General features: G+C 37.3%; 1 protein-coding gene across 4 annotated transcripts in view; it reads left to right on the forward strand.

Annotated features, from left to right (window-relative positions):
• Positions 1–15,612, forward strand: part of ssbp3a (single stranded DNA binding protein 3a) — a 34,436-nt gene that overhangs the window by 9,952 nt on the left and 8,872 nt on the right. For 2 of the 4 annotated variants that reach the window (XM_065275963.1, XM_065275964.1), the window contains exons 5-8: positions 12,282–12,371; positions 13,267–13,341; positions 13,546–13,605; positions 13,715–13,769. In XM_065275963.1, coding sequence (XP_065132035.1) covers positions 12,282–12,371; positions 13,267–13,341; positions 13,546–13,605; positions 13,715–13,769 — 280 coding nt within the window. The remainder of the gene's footprint in view (positions 1–12,281; positions 12,372–13,266; positions 13,342–13,545; positions 13,606–13,714; positions 13,770–15,612) is intronic. The other 2 variants (XM_065275965.1, XM_065275966.1) reach the window with 1 other exon arrangement.

The raw sequence follows: 15,612 nt of genomic DNA on the forward strand, positions 1-15,612 counted from the left end.
CCGGGAACACCCAGAATATTATTTAATTTAACTCTAACTGTGTTCAGCTGAAGAAAGGAAGTCATATACATTGGGGATTGCATTAGGGTGAGTAAATGATGTGGTAATTTTCTTACTGGGTTGAATTATTAACCATAGGCATAGTAACCATAGGTATGTTTCTCAATGTAGCCAATGTTCGAAGGAATGCTATTCATTTACATTTACACAAATGCTTTTATCCAAAGCAACTTAAAGTGCATTACAAGGTATACATTTTTTATCAGTATGTATGTTCCTTGGATTCAAACGTATATGACCTTTTCTGCTGCAAATGTAATGCTCTACCACTGAGCAGTAAACAGCCTCTTTTAGTCTATCTCTCTTCCTTTATTTACAATAAACGGATAGTACAGCACGTCCTTTGTGGACGTAGATATGTGTCATTCAGAAACACAGACGTAGGCATGCAGTTTTAATTAGCATGGCACGTGAAGCATTTTGGCCCATTCACCTCTCTCCATCTTCTCACCTGAATGTAGCAGTTTGGAAAGGATATGGTTACCATGACAACCACCCAGGTGGCAGGTGACCTGGGTGGTCTGCCTTAAGCAAACTGTCTGCTGACGCTCCCTTCCCCCTACTCTTAACAGACATGCTGTCTTAACAGATTTCTTTATAAATTTGAAAGTAAAAACAGTTTGACTGCTTCGGGCGTAGCCCTAACCTTACCTGTAGTTAAAAATTTATTCATCATTTTTGGTTTGTTCGAATCTTTATAGGGCACATATGCATAATTAATCTGTATTGTCACTGTATTCGTTTTCAGCCTAAAGGAAGGGGCCATACAGTATGTAAATTTGACATCACCAATATTTTTAATAAGGATTTTAATAAAAAAAAGCATTTAGAATTACTATGAGTGACAACCAATCTTAGTTTTTTTTTTAAATAAGTATCTTAGTCTTGCTTTCCAGTAAAAATATCCTTACATCCTTATAAAATGCATTTGAGAAGCAAATACCAAGGCTTGTTACCAGTGATTAATAAATGCAATAGGTTAAGCCAGATTTTGTCATGAAAATGTAATGCTTTCAATTGCAAAACTGAGTATGCAAAATATACTGGTCTTGTAAAACAGCAAACCTGCTCACCTCATATCAGAAAAATGATAATTTTGTGGCTCTGCAAACTCCAGTGACTGAAGCTCGTCTCTTCATACGAAACCGTCCGTAGATTCTCCTAGAGATGCTTGTTTTGCATCTTGCGGCCTAATTGCCAGTAATGGCGCTTTTATCAAGGAGGTCAATTGGAGAAGGGCAGCAGAGAGCTCATAAAGTACTCTCCCTGACTAATTACCCTTCCTCTGAGTCCATACTAGAACTCTTAAGAGTCTCTCTGCCTATCAGACCATTGCTCAAAATAGTCTTTAGGTCAAACGTTGTGCATGAACCGCAGAACCCTCCATCTCAATAATTTATGGGGATGGGAACATGTTTACAAGTTTATCAAAGGAAACATTGCAGTCCAGGACTTTAATATGGACATGATGGATGATCTGGTCAGAGGACCTACAGTAGATCAAATTTCCTAAAGACCTCTTTTAGCTGCGTGCCATAATTTTTAGGCCAGCTACTATTATTGTAAAGTAAGTTGCATCCATTTTTGCAAACTAACCCCCTGGGAGTAGCAGCAGCAGCGTGCAGTCAAGGCATCGGCACAAAGCCCATGAGATCTGTGAGTGTGTTTGCTTCTCTGTCCTGGTACTGATTCCCTCAGTAAGGAAACAGTGTGAAAGCAGACACGCTTACAGTCGTGCTGGATTTCCGGCAAGTCTGATTCCCACTTTTGAGTGTGTTGTGGCTCCCACAAAAAAATACAAGACAGATTCCATTTCTACTGAGTTGCCAGATCATGCTTGATCTAAATATTATTGATTTTTCATAATTATGGCCATTTTTAGGGGTTTTTAAACATTGCATCCGGTCCTTGTGTGCATTGCATTGCGGGATATACAAAATTTTTTAAGTGACTTCTGTTTATACTTAGTATGCTTAGTATATACAGTAGTGTTCAAAAGTCTTACAGTAATTTCACACCAGCCGTGTTTGAGGCGTCAAATTTGCGTCTACCGCGTTTGCTGCTTGAACATTTTGAGTTTACTCGCTTCGTTCACTCGTGAAAGACGCACGTGAAATTCTAGTTATCGAGAAATTCCCGTCTGCGACTCTGTTCGCTTTCCGTAATTACGTCACTACTAGAGCAAACTCCAAGCGCCAAAGTTCAAATTTTTCAACTCGCGCGTTTTCCGCCGCAACGCTCAATTTGCACCATTCGCGCAAACTAGACGCACAAATGAAATCTAACGCGCCTTTCTAAATGCCTCATTTGCGCCGTGAGACCTCCAGACACGCGTCACTCGTCTTTACATTGACTTAACATTGAAATCACTCGCGCTTGACACCTCTACCGCGGCTGGTCTGAACGCAGCATTAGGCCACCACCAACAGACTTGTTTTAGAAGTTTTAAAGTCCATCCATATTTATTATCAATCTGTTTTATTAAGATACAAACAGAAAATATAGGAAATATGCACAAAAAAAAATAAAAATTTCAGGACTAAATGTCTTCTTTAGGCATCGGCGTGTTTAGTGTGACCTCTCTTGGCACCAAACACATCTTGAGCGTTTTTGAGCCGAATGATATAAAAAGACAAATTTCTTTAAAATTAGAAATTAGGATTTAATATTATTTAGATTTAAGAGATCCTGCAGTTTCCTGCATGCTCAAGTGGAAGGGGAGTTTACCCTAAAAACTTGACATATCAGTTTACATATTTTCTGTATTTTTCTGGATGTATTCTATTAAAGAGACTGAGAAATAATTATCACTATAAAATTGCAAAAACAGCAAATCTAATTCTGGCATGGTGGCCTAAGACTTTTGCAAAGTACTGTATGAGTACATTTTGGCATATTTTATTAAAAGAATTTGTATATTTACATACTTGCGAACTAGTATGGAAGTATTGAGAACATAGCCTTGCGCACATGGGGAGGTGGGGGGCGTGAGCAGATGCCCCTTTTATAACAGATATGACTGTGGGAGGGGAAGAGCTGAAAAGCTACTGGAGATGACAGCAGATGGAGGGAGCTTCTTGCCTAAAGTCGACTGCTCTCTACTTTATATGAGCCGGACTCCCTAAGGAACAGCTGTCAATAGCCATTAACATGCAAGCCTATCAGTTTTCAGTATTTCAGTGCTCTGATAGAGTTGCTCTTGACAGTAATGGTCTTGGTGGTGCTCATAGACAGAAATCACTGATCTGTTGGTTGATTCTGTCTCAATGGCTTGAGAATTGCAGCGATGATGCATTTATAAGTGGATCGGTTGCATTTCTTCAAATCTGTCTGATGGAGAAATCTATAGTATTGTATACAGTATCACACCTCTATAGATCTGGACAATTTATGGTCTCTTATTGTCCCAATGTAACCTCCTCCTTTTAGTACTGTTGTATCACAAAAGTCTGTCAGTGTGTCTCTGGTAATCATTAATGAATCTCCAGGGAAACTCCTGACATCAGACAGGAGGTGTTGCTTTAGGCTGTGGTTAGGTCCTCTTTGTAGCCCTCTCTCCTCATTTTTACTTCCTTTCCCTCCCCCCATTTTTTCTAGACAAAACAACAAATCTGAACTGATGTACACAATCTGCTACTAATCGTAGTTAGAAGCCGTGCTGCCTAATGCTTATAGCCTAGCTAGGCAGCATCCTAACCAAATTGCAATCTCATAAGTGACCGATTTGGAGCAACTATACAAAGTAGAGCTCTTTACAAAGTACATGAGCATCAGTTTGGCATTACTATGTTGCTGTTCTAATGATGCATTTATTGAGATCAGCGCATTGCATCATGGGATTGTCTTCTCTTCAAAAGATACATGCAGTACTTTTTAAAAAGACTTCATAGCAAACTGTTGCCATGACAATGCAGTAAGCATCCTTGCTGAAGCACACTAGATATACTAGAAAACTAGAATTAGTTGGCTCCTTAGGTACATTTTAAAGGGGTCATATCAGACTTTTTCCATGTTTAAGTGCTAAAATTGGGTCCCTAGTGCTTCTATCAACCTAGGAAAGGTGAAAAAAATCAACCCAGTAACTTTCTTTGGGTAAGCCATTTTCTGCAAGCATGTGAAAAATTAGGTTGTTCAGATTTTGCCTGTTTTGTGATTTACAATAATTACAATAATACCGCCCCCTTTATCTGCACTATCCAACCACAGCACTGCCATTTAGTGCAGAGAGAGAGAAAATAATTGACAGCACAAGTGAGTTTCAATTACAACATACCACCATCATTGTGATCAGTGTTTGCATTTCATCTGCATCATCTGCATTTGCATTTTAAATGACACACCCAAAAACGGCACACTTTTGTTCAGGCTTACAAATGAGAAATGTTAACATGCTATAATTAATTATCTGTGGCGTATTTTGAGCTAAAACTTCACAAATACACTCTGGGGACACCAAAGATTTAGTTTACATCTTAAAAAAAATCTCATAATATGACCCCTTTAAATGCTTTTTAATTTGTAAGTTGTTTTGAATAAAAGCGTCTGCTAAATGAATACATGTAAATGTGAATAGGGCTGTGCTTTTCTGTATAAACATAAGTATGGCTATAAACTGATGATCTCATGAACTAGGGGTTTGTCCACAACCTCAGTTTTTTGCAACTGTCTTTGTTTAAAGTGCACAATGATGCACAGGACAGTGTCAACACAAGACTTCTGTTTGCAATTATTAGAAATACACAGCTATAAGAAGGTTAAAGTAGTAGTTCCCAAAAAAGAAATGAGCCCTTAATTTTGGTGGTTTCACAATGACAGTTTAGGACGAGAGAATATGAAAAATTGTTAATATGTGAACCATGGCTGTAGATGCAGCATACGCATCACTGTATTTGGGGGGGAGCGGTTGCATGCGATATGTTGCGATACATTTTGGTACTTCAAACCAGTGCAAAGATTTAGGCTATTTTCTCTTGTGGAATATAATAGGATATCATTTTAGGAAAGCTGTCATTCACATCACACCACCGTATGTAAACCTTAGCAAAAAAAAATTGGCCGCGCCTCTATGTTGGTACTTCCTGTCACTGTTTAAGTTCAGAGATAAGAATGCTATCTAGTAGTCAAGATGTGAACTCAAAAAGAAAAAACTGCCATGATTCTTGTATGCCTTTTTAAGAATCAATACGGTACTGCCGAACAAAATATCATGGTACTCACATGTATCTATATTTTTTACACCCCTAATGTAAACGCTGTCATACAGACCCAGGAGCACACCATGGAACCAAACCCAAGACTGCCTGTACGAAGTCGTCCCTAGGACTGTGGCGCTATTCGTGTGAACGTGAATGCAAGTGGCACTCAGTTGCGCAGTTGTCACGAAAGTACAATAACCTGCGCCTGCGTTTTAGCCAACGACAACAATCATTACTTTCCACAACGCATGATTACCATGAAAACTGATGAATTGAGCGTTGCAATGAACCTTATCTTATGTCACTGCTGTGCATGATAACGGCAAAGTAATAAAAAATAGGGTGTGTCCTAGAGACGTGTTTTGTCCTACATCATTTTGTATGTGCACGTTGGTGATGACGTGAGATGAACGCAAGTGCACCGGGGTTAGATAGAATCAAGTGAGGGTGAAACCAGACCAACGCTGCAGGAGGTGCAGGAACAATCGTACTCGGGTTTAGACCACAGCAGATGTGCCCAGTGTAAAAACGTACTATCACTATTGTATTATATTGAATGCTAATGTTACTATTCAATGCATTACAAAGCTGAAAAGAGCGAGGATATTATTTAACATATTAGCTTTAATTATGTTTGGCTAAAGAAAGGCATATACACCCAGGATGGAATAAGTTAATTCATTTTTTGGGTAAACTATTCCTTTAAAATGTTGTTAGGTCTGTGTGAATTATCCTTAAAATGCTGCTGCTCAACCAGAGCGAGTATTTCCTCTGCGATATCTCTCACTTAGTTCTCAGTATTTGATAATCATTCATTTAACCACTGAGCTGTTGGATCTTGCCTGGGTTGGGGTCAGATGTATGGATGGCATCAGATTAAGAAGCTTTGTTACCAGGCAGATGGCAATCATCTCCTCACTGCGTGTGTGGAGACAGACGATAGTCATGCTTAAAAGCTGGCTGTCGCTCCATGTGGAAAGTAAGAGTGTGAATGCAGAAACCAGTAACACCTGTCCACCCAGTGACAGACAGTAGGAGCACAATGAGGACATTTTGACTGTTAAATGGGCGCTGTGTGATAAGCTGTATGCAAAGTAGACATCCACTCGATCACAGGCCATAACTAGAATGAGATGTTGTATTACTCCAATGAAAATACTTTGGTCTTTTATGTAGGATTACACTTGCTGCTTAACCCTCTGGGGTCTTAAGTTTATTGCCCCCCTTGAGAAGTTTTGACCTGCACAGACATTTCTGCTTTTTTCAGTTGCTTAAAAGCATAAAAACGTCTCATAACACTGTGTGTTGTTCAGCACAAACTGGGCTACCATACTATGTGAGTGACATGTATGAACTTGTTTGTATTTTTGTATTAATATAAATCTTTTTCACACTCCATATTTCTTCCATGATGTTTGATTTTATGTTAAAAATTGTGCTTGGCCCATTATAAAAAGGAAAAAAAACGTAGTTTACTTTAAAAAGTTAAAGAATTTGACTTTTTGTTAAAAATCCAGATGTGTGGTAAATAAAATACATTTTATTTTGCATTTAGCATGTGCATTTAATAGCCTATAGTTTATGTTACCTGTTATTTACCACCCATAGCTATTCTGACTCATACTTTCAAGGTCAGAGATCCCTTTGAGTTGAAGATTTTTTCAAATACCCTACATACGTGCACCAAGAAGACTATCAAGTACCTCTCAGGCCAAGATCAAATGAATATATTAGTTTCACAATCATCACGCCAGATGCATCTGTTGTGTACTGAGGTTCAAGCAAGACAAGGATTTTCATTTAATGATCTCAGAACGTGAAGTGCAGCTTTGTCCGTGTACGTGGTGCAGGTCTGCTGTCTCGAGTGTCATCTAATGTGTGGCTCCTGAGCTTCATCAGTCTCATATCAGATGAGAGAGGAACACACGCATCTGATGTTCCTTTTAGACATGGCAATAAAAGTAATATTATGACAGTGGTGGTCACTGCACATGCTGTGCAAGTATCGCTTCAGTAGACCACCGTGTACTCTGTGAGAGTGACTAAGCAGGAAATGGGGGAAGCTTAGTTGTTTTACTGGTTGTTTAAACTGATTGGCGGTGTCGGTGGGCGTGTCCTGAGATCCCCACAGGGGTTTATGATGGGCTGGTAAATGAGATCGACTCAGGAAGTGGGTTGTCGACCAGGGGGAGAAAAATTACAGAGGCTGTGGTCGGATTTGTATTTCCGTTCAGTCGAAAATACTGTAAGGTTTGAATATTACAGCAATGAATTTAATTCTATAAAGAAATGAATTATGGAGATGAACAGCACAAATCAATAATTTTATATTTAGTTGTTCATAGTTTAAAGATGTTGTGTGCTTTGTGCCATTATCATTGTCTGATTATCAGGCAGATGTTCTTCAAACAGCCTCATATGGTTGGAGGTAGTGTTGTCACGGTACCAAAATTTCAGTAGTCGGGACCGATACCAGTCAAAATTTGCGGTTCTCGGTACCTAAAAAAAATATTTTTTTATTTAACACGTGTCTATTTAAAATAATAATACAGAAGCATTGCAATTCTGTATTTAATTCAAGTGTAAGTAAATATATTTACCAAGTATAAAATGTATCTGTTGCTGAAAGGTTTCAGCAGATGTTGTCGCTGTGTCCTTCATGCTGATGAACATCATCCTCAGTCTGCTGACAAAAACAATAAACTTCAGTAAGACAACTGATTAAACATAGATGGATATACAACATTAGATGAATGGCACTAAATAACTGTTTTTAAAACTGAGCTATTATATTATATTTGGAAAAACCAGATTAAAGTATACTTGCATATTAAAGATAAAATGACAAACATTGCTAGCCATACATTTTTTATTTTCTAACACACAAATTTTAAAGCCTGCTATGCTGTGTAAAATTGTGTTTTCTCTTTTATTTGTACAAGTTTTTAAAGCATTAAATAGTTAATAAGGATACCTGACAGTAAGAGCATTAGCCCTGCTGGTACTGTACTAACCATTAAATTCAAAAACGGTGGTTTATTTCAATCCAGCATTAAAATGAAAATATGACATAACACTCATAATGCAAACACAAGCAAAACTGAAGCTCACCTGCTTGAACTCCAATGAATCCAGATGTGGGTCTTTAATGTGTTTTCTCCTTTCATCACGACACTTCGCTTCGGTAATCTGCGTTAATCTGAAGTATTTATGTATGCAATCTGCACATCTTTAATGATTTTGAAGCATCTTAATATCAGGTGTAAACAGCCTCAACTTTGCTCATCAATGTCACAGAAACAAATTCTAGGTTTTACTCAAATTGTACCAGACTGCAACAAGTACATTTGTACTCTATATTCTGCTTTGTTTCTGAAATTTATTTTCATACATTTACTGTACACTCTCAGAAATAAAGGTACATAGCTGTCACTTTTAAAAAGTACACCTTAGTCCTCAAAGGTACATACTGGCTCTTTTAAGATACATATTGGGTCCTCAAAGGTATATGTCTGTACCTAAATGGTACATATTAGGACTTTTTTAAATGGTACCATCCCAGTGACCGCTTTTGTACCTTTATTTCTGACATGGTAGGGTCTTTTGAGGAAGCTTTTTGTGAATCATCTCCCTTCTAGAACTAAACTGTGGTCTTATATTGAGTTCTTAGTTTGTAGGGAAAAAAATGAACTGTCTGATCAATAACAGACCTGCCGTCTTAGTTTTGTCCCTGTTGGGTATTGTGCTTTAACCCTGATCTGACACTTTCAAAAACAAACAAATCCACTGACATCTGCACTCTTTTGGTGTTTTATAATCTCACCCATTAATCTCTGTTTGTGTGATTTGTCCACAGAGGGTACAACAGTGTTGACAAAGGAGATTAGTTTGGACTGTTAAGGAAATGCCCTAAATTATGTCCCTCTGGCCTAATTCGGTGATCTGAAAGGATGATGAGGTGTTGATAAACTTGAGCAAGAAGTGTGAAGGGTTTGGAGTATAATTTTAATATTTCACATGTCATAACAAATACTGATCCATTTGTGGTTGTGGTTAGGATATATTATAAATAATAAATTATCTAGGCAAAAAACTGACTCAAATGCAAAACTCTGCGGGAGATATTGATGATGTGGTATGAATGAAAGTGTTATTTTAAAGTGGTTCAGCATTATCTTTCACCATCTCAACGGTCCGATAGGAATGGCTGTGTATCTAAATGATCCGCTTAGAGGGATTTCTGAAGATATCGCCTCACCTGTCTTAAGTCTCTCAAATCCCGACCTTTGTTGTTATCAGCTTGCTGACCTAGAGCCGATATTGTAGCACAGGAGATTGAACTTAAGAGAGGGGTATTCAATGAAACCCTGATAGTGAGGGATGGCTGATGATGTGTCTTTATTCAGGGTTAATGCCACATTAATGCAGCTCTGTTTGACAGATGGATTTTTGCTGAAGTAGTGTCAGGCATCCAGACTTATGACTTTCATATAATGCCACGACAGATAACAGGGAAGAGACTTGATTTTCTTCTGGGTTGCTTTTAATTTCCCTACCTGTTTATGACTGTAAAATCTGTTTTATGAACGCTATTAAGCTATGCAATCGTGGTTAACATTGATTGCACATCGATTTGAATTTAGGTCTGTGGGAAAATGTATCACTGCACAATATTCACATTGTTTTTGAAAGGATTTGATCCCACAAATACAGTAGTGGCAAAAAGTGATGTCTGTGGGGGGAAATTTGTACAAATATTTGTTCTTAGTGCCCCCTAAGGTTAGATTAAACCATCAAAATATGAGATGTATAGTACAAAATGGACAAAACACTAAGCTGTTAACTCTTTCCCTGCCATTGACGAGTTATCTTGTTAATTAAGAAAAAACATTTGCATGAAAAAACTAGGGCTGGACCAGATTATTCGAATATTCGTTCCATGGGTTGACATTCGATTTTCAGTTTTAAGATTGGAATTATATATATATACATTTTTTTACAGTGTTAATGCAGAGCTTTTGCCAAGCAGGAAGTGACTAACATCCATAGCCAGCCACCAAATGCCACCAGTTTAAATAGAAGCGCGCTTCCTGCTTTGGCATTCATGCTAATAGTGTTGTAAATAACGTTCAGTTTCTTGCAAAAACTGATTTGCTTCACAAGACAATATGTCAATATGTCACACAGAGTTATGGGGGATTACTTTGTATTGGATATATATGCTTTAGCTCTCAATGTGGTGGATCGGTTGACTTGCATGACGGAGCACTGGGGTTTTCCGCAAAATATCTTCTTTATTGTTCTGATTAAAAAACATATTGGATGGTGTAAGTGTTAGTAAATAAACTTGATTTTGAAAGTATGCTACCATTTTATTACAGTTTGTTGAACTTCTACTAGAGCTTCGAAGCTCAAAAAATGGTATTCGGAACAGCCCTAGACAAAAAGTGTTCCTGATGAGGTTTTATGTTAATCTGTAATACCGTGATTGTCCACTAGATGGCCAATTTATGAAAAAAACAGATTTGTTTACTAATTTTAAACTCTGTGTTTGTTTAGATAATCATTCTGAATCTGAATCTCTAACAAAATTCCTTCACAAAAATGCTATTATTTCAACTTTTTGCCCCAAAATTTTTTTTTAAGAAAAATACCCATATTTAAGATTTTATAAGCAGAGAAACAAATATAGATAGGATGAAATGATTTTTCCCATTTTGTTTGTTTGTTTGTTTGTTTGAAAGCAGGGGGTCTGTTCTTTTATTTGATATATTTGTATGTTTATATAATGTTTATATATAATATTTATAAATTTTCCTGAAAGGCATTTTGTGAAACATTTGTGAAAATCACAAAAAATTATGGGGGGGCAACTTTTCAAAACCAAAGGCTGGCGGGTAATAAGTTAAGATATTTATTGACAAAAAATTATTACACAAAAAATTGTATTGAAAACAAAAACCCAACGTATGGTCAATTTTTACCCGAATGCGACAGTCCACGTACAGTGTGCGTAATACAATTTTTGTCATCAGAAAGGGGTACAGTACGCGAATATACTAAGTAGCCCGGGAGATGCATTTCATTTTGCCGCAGTGCGCATGCGTCAAACATCTGTGTGTACCTGTACAAGTCAAATAAACTGTACTTTGCAAGGTTGTGCATTTAAACATGCATGTACATTTGTGTACACGTAAAAAACAGACTATACTCATCTGTTATTAATATTTGTTAATCCTCTTTTGTAGTCATTTCCCTGGATTATGTCTTTGTAAACTGTAGTTAAAGCTTCGTTTATACCCTGAACACACCAATGCAACATCATGCATACACGACTTTTAATTTTTTTTATAATAATTTGAATAAGAAGCAAAGATGTCAGTTGTTCAAAGTGAAACTTGTCTTGTTATAACTTAAACTTTATGACTAAACTCAAATGGGCCTAAGTAGTGTTTAAAATATTTTCCAAATAATTTTGTTTAGTCTGCAGTTCAGTGTTTTCATGCTGTCATCAGATTAGAGGGGGAATTCTGAAATCATGCCATGACTTGTTGATACTTTCTGCAGTTAGCTCTGAATTATATAAGTAGAGCCCCTGACAAACTCTTGAATCTGTTACATTTTTCAGTAAATGTTTTAGTTTCAAATACAGTGTACCTGCTTTAACTTTAAAGATTAGTACATTTTGGAGGTTTTGCAGCAGAATACACATAACAATGTGAATGCAGCAGTTTGTGAAAGTGTTCGATTTCAGTTACAGAGGCCATTTACCATCTAACATAATTTAGTCCTGTATATAAAACATATTTGTGAAGTCAACATGGCACACCACTGAGTTCATCTGCTCATAAGATAAAAAACCAATGATTTTAAACAACTTTCACTATTATTAAATTATTTATGGGTAAACTGCTCCAATGAAATAAAAAAACTGAATATATACTTGCGTTTCTTTTGAATGAGGCTGAAAAATATTGTTTCCATCCACATACAGATCAATACCTTGTTTCTCTCTTCTGTACACAGAGCGCTGCTGCTGCACCGAGTCCTGTCCTAGGCAACATGACCCCTGGAGATGGCATGCCAGGCGGCCCCATGCCCCCCAGATTCTTCCAGGTGGGTCACTGCTGTTTCTCTCCTCCTCAACCTTTAACCCTTCTCCATTTCTCATCAATCACAATCTGAGCTCCTCAGGTGCACAGACACGTGCCGATTGTTGGAAATCTGTGCACACAGAGGAGCCATTATGCCACAGTCTCTGGTCATCTGCCAAGCCCAGCGTCTGCAGGGAACCGGTTTGATTGCGACCATTAGCTGCTAATGGTGGGCAGGGTTATGATGACTGCTCTCGGAGAGCTGGGGTTATTGTTACCCTGCTGAGTAGTGTTAAATATGTCAGTGAGATGCACCTTCAGCAGTGGAGTTACCAGTTCATTACTCGGGAGGTTTTCGGAGAGGGTGACTCATCAAATATCTAAATTAGTTTTTGGAAAAGATTTATGGATGACAGGATGTTTATATTGACTTTATTTCTTAAAGCAGATCAGGTCAAAACGCACTGAGGACTTTGTGGTAAACACACAAAAAAGATTCTCAGATACCGAGAGCTGTAGGACATGGAACTGGTTTATCCCGGTCTTGAACTGTGCGTCAGCAGCGCATGCAGGAAAACTTAGTTTAGATAGTGGCTTACTAAGTCTTTTAGTCTACCCTTAAACCTCATTGCCCTCTAGTGGTGACATGAATGAGAATTCAAATCTGCGTGGTGTCATTTAAACTTTTTATGTCAGATAGTCTACAAACCTTGAAACTAAAAATTCTATGAATGATATCAGATTTTTTCATCCAGCTCAAAAAAGATTTTTCTGCACCTTTGGCTGTGTTCTGTTTATCTGCACCTGATGCTTCCACCTGTCCTGCTTCTGACTTTGCTTTGTCTATCTCTTGGCATTTGTCTCGATGCTCCTGGCACCATGGCAACCTCCTCTTTCTCCCCTTGCCCCCTCTGCAGGGACCACCTGGTTCCCAGCCCTCCCCTCACGCTCAGCTACCTCCTAACTCTAACATGATGGGCCCACATGGACAGGTAATCATGCTCTTATCTACACACAAATGTCCTTTTGCTGTCATCTGGCTTTCTTTTAAACCGATACCTCTGAACACTATGCTTCTGCTAAAATATCTCTATTTCTGTTCATTAGCTTTGAATTGGCAGGCTACATGTTGTTGCAATGCATTATGGGATTGTTTTTAAAAGTATGTTACTGACTGCTTCTTTTCGCATTCGCAGCCATTTATGTCCCCACGCTATGCCGGAGGGCCACGGCCACCCATCAGAATGGGAAACCCGGTATGTCCTACAATATCTTATTAAAAGCAACTTATCATATTTTAAGCAGCAAAATGTTTTAAACTTTTTTTTATTAGTTAGTTATTTTCACTTATTGTTGCTTTTTTAGCCTCCAGGTGGGCAGCCTTTACCCCCAAATATGATGGACCCTGCACAACCAACAGGTAAGAGCTCGACTGCCAAACCTCTCCACACAGCTGTGATGCATGCTCGTCGTCTCTTTTATTTTTTACAGGGTATTTGTTTTAGAGATCAGTTTAGCCACTAGCCAGATGGATAAATAAATACAGACCGGAAGTTCACTTGGGTGATTCTCATGAAATCCAGACTTAAATGGTGTCCAGCATCAGATTTTCTTAAAAAGCCATTGAAGCCAATTTTGTTTTTTGTACATGTAAGATTAAGGTCTGAACTTACTATAACCATTATTTTTAGAGGATTTAAAAAATATTTCCTATAGAATTATTTAAATTTTTTTGATTATCATTATCAAAAATTGTCATTACCGCAACATGATATTACATTAAATAAATGCATTTACAAACTCATGTTTCGGTAATGAGAACTAAAATGTTGTCTAGGTAATATGACAAACAAAATTTCAACTTTTATCTGGAGAGAAAAAATAAGAACTGTGTACCTGGTAGCCATCTTGAGTGTCACAGTCAATTATGTCCCTTCCAACAATAAAAAAAAAGTTAGTTCCTTTAGGGCTTAAACATTGATTGAAAATTGTTGTGGATGATGACAAAGTTAGTCTTGGACACATTTATATTCCTTATTATTGTCTCTACATTTACCAATGATCACCAAATACCACATGTTTCTTTAAGTTCTTTATAGTATAACATGCACTGAAGCTTTTTATTTTTTTATTTTTTATTTATACATTTTCCATGTCATAGAACCAAAATCCAGTCATGGACACGTTGCGGTAATGAAAATGTTCCCCTTAAATGTGGAGAAAACACTGATGTGTAAAAATGGCATACTGGTATATTTTTATCTGCTAAAGGTCATATACTGCTTAAAGCAACACCAAAGAGTTTTTTTACCTTAAAATAACGTTTCCAAAAAAGTTTCAGTGGTTCATCCACTTGAAACGGGTGAACGGCACTTTCACATTTGCTTTGCAGCCCTCTATCGGCCTAATGCCTGGCTCACACTACAGGATTTTTTAAATCCTGGCAGATTATGAAATCTGGTTGCAGGACACACATAATGAGAATCTTGTCAGATATTCTTCTCTCAAATCTTAAACATGCCCACACTACAGGAATTTAAAATCCTAGTGCATCACACACTAAAGGATATTATTAGGATTATCTTGCCAGAGCAAGCACTTCACGTCACCTCAGGAGAAGAGTATATAAAGGAATGAAGATTATGATACATTTATTATGATTTCTTTTTAAATATTTACAAAGTAGCAGCTTTCATTTTGAAACCTAGGCGATTTCTCCTCCTCAGCTCTTGTTTATGGCAATGATCATGATATGTTTTAAGGATGTGTTATGCAGGCAGTGTTTGAATGCATACTGTAGATGTGTGCACAATCTAGCACCAACTCGGGTCTAGTCCTTATGCAAGATTTATTTAAATTTAAACATCTATTTAAAAACATATTTTAAATATAATTGGCTAGCCTATATATCACTTTTGCACATTTAGGAGTTACTATTAAGTGATGTATGCTATTTCTATCAATGCTCTGTTTTCCTGTTTCTTCCTAACAGGAATATTATTGTAGGTTTATAAGCATTGCTGCTAAATGACTTATGCTTGGTTAAACTCTATTTTGCACTGTTGTTTGCATTTTGCATTATTTAATTCCACTGTATATATACTGCTCTGCAGTGATATTATTTGTAGCTATATATATATGTAAATTCTATTTTTCTTGTTTATTCTTCTGAGGCTACTGGTCTTTGAGAGCTTCTTAACAAATTTCATTATAGTTTTATTATGACAGTAAAGTTTCTATTTTATTCTAATCTATTCTATCTT

Source organism: Paramisgurnus dabryanus, chromosome 6 (assembly GCF_030506205.2).
Source record: "Paramisgurnus dabryanus chromosome 6, PD_genome_1.1, whole genome shotgun sequence".
In the NCBI taxonomy this organism is placed as follows: domain Eukaryota; kingdom Metazoa; phylum Chordata; class Actinopteri; order Cypriniformes; family Cobitidae; genus Paramisgurnus; species Paramisgurnus dabryanus.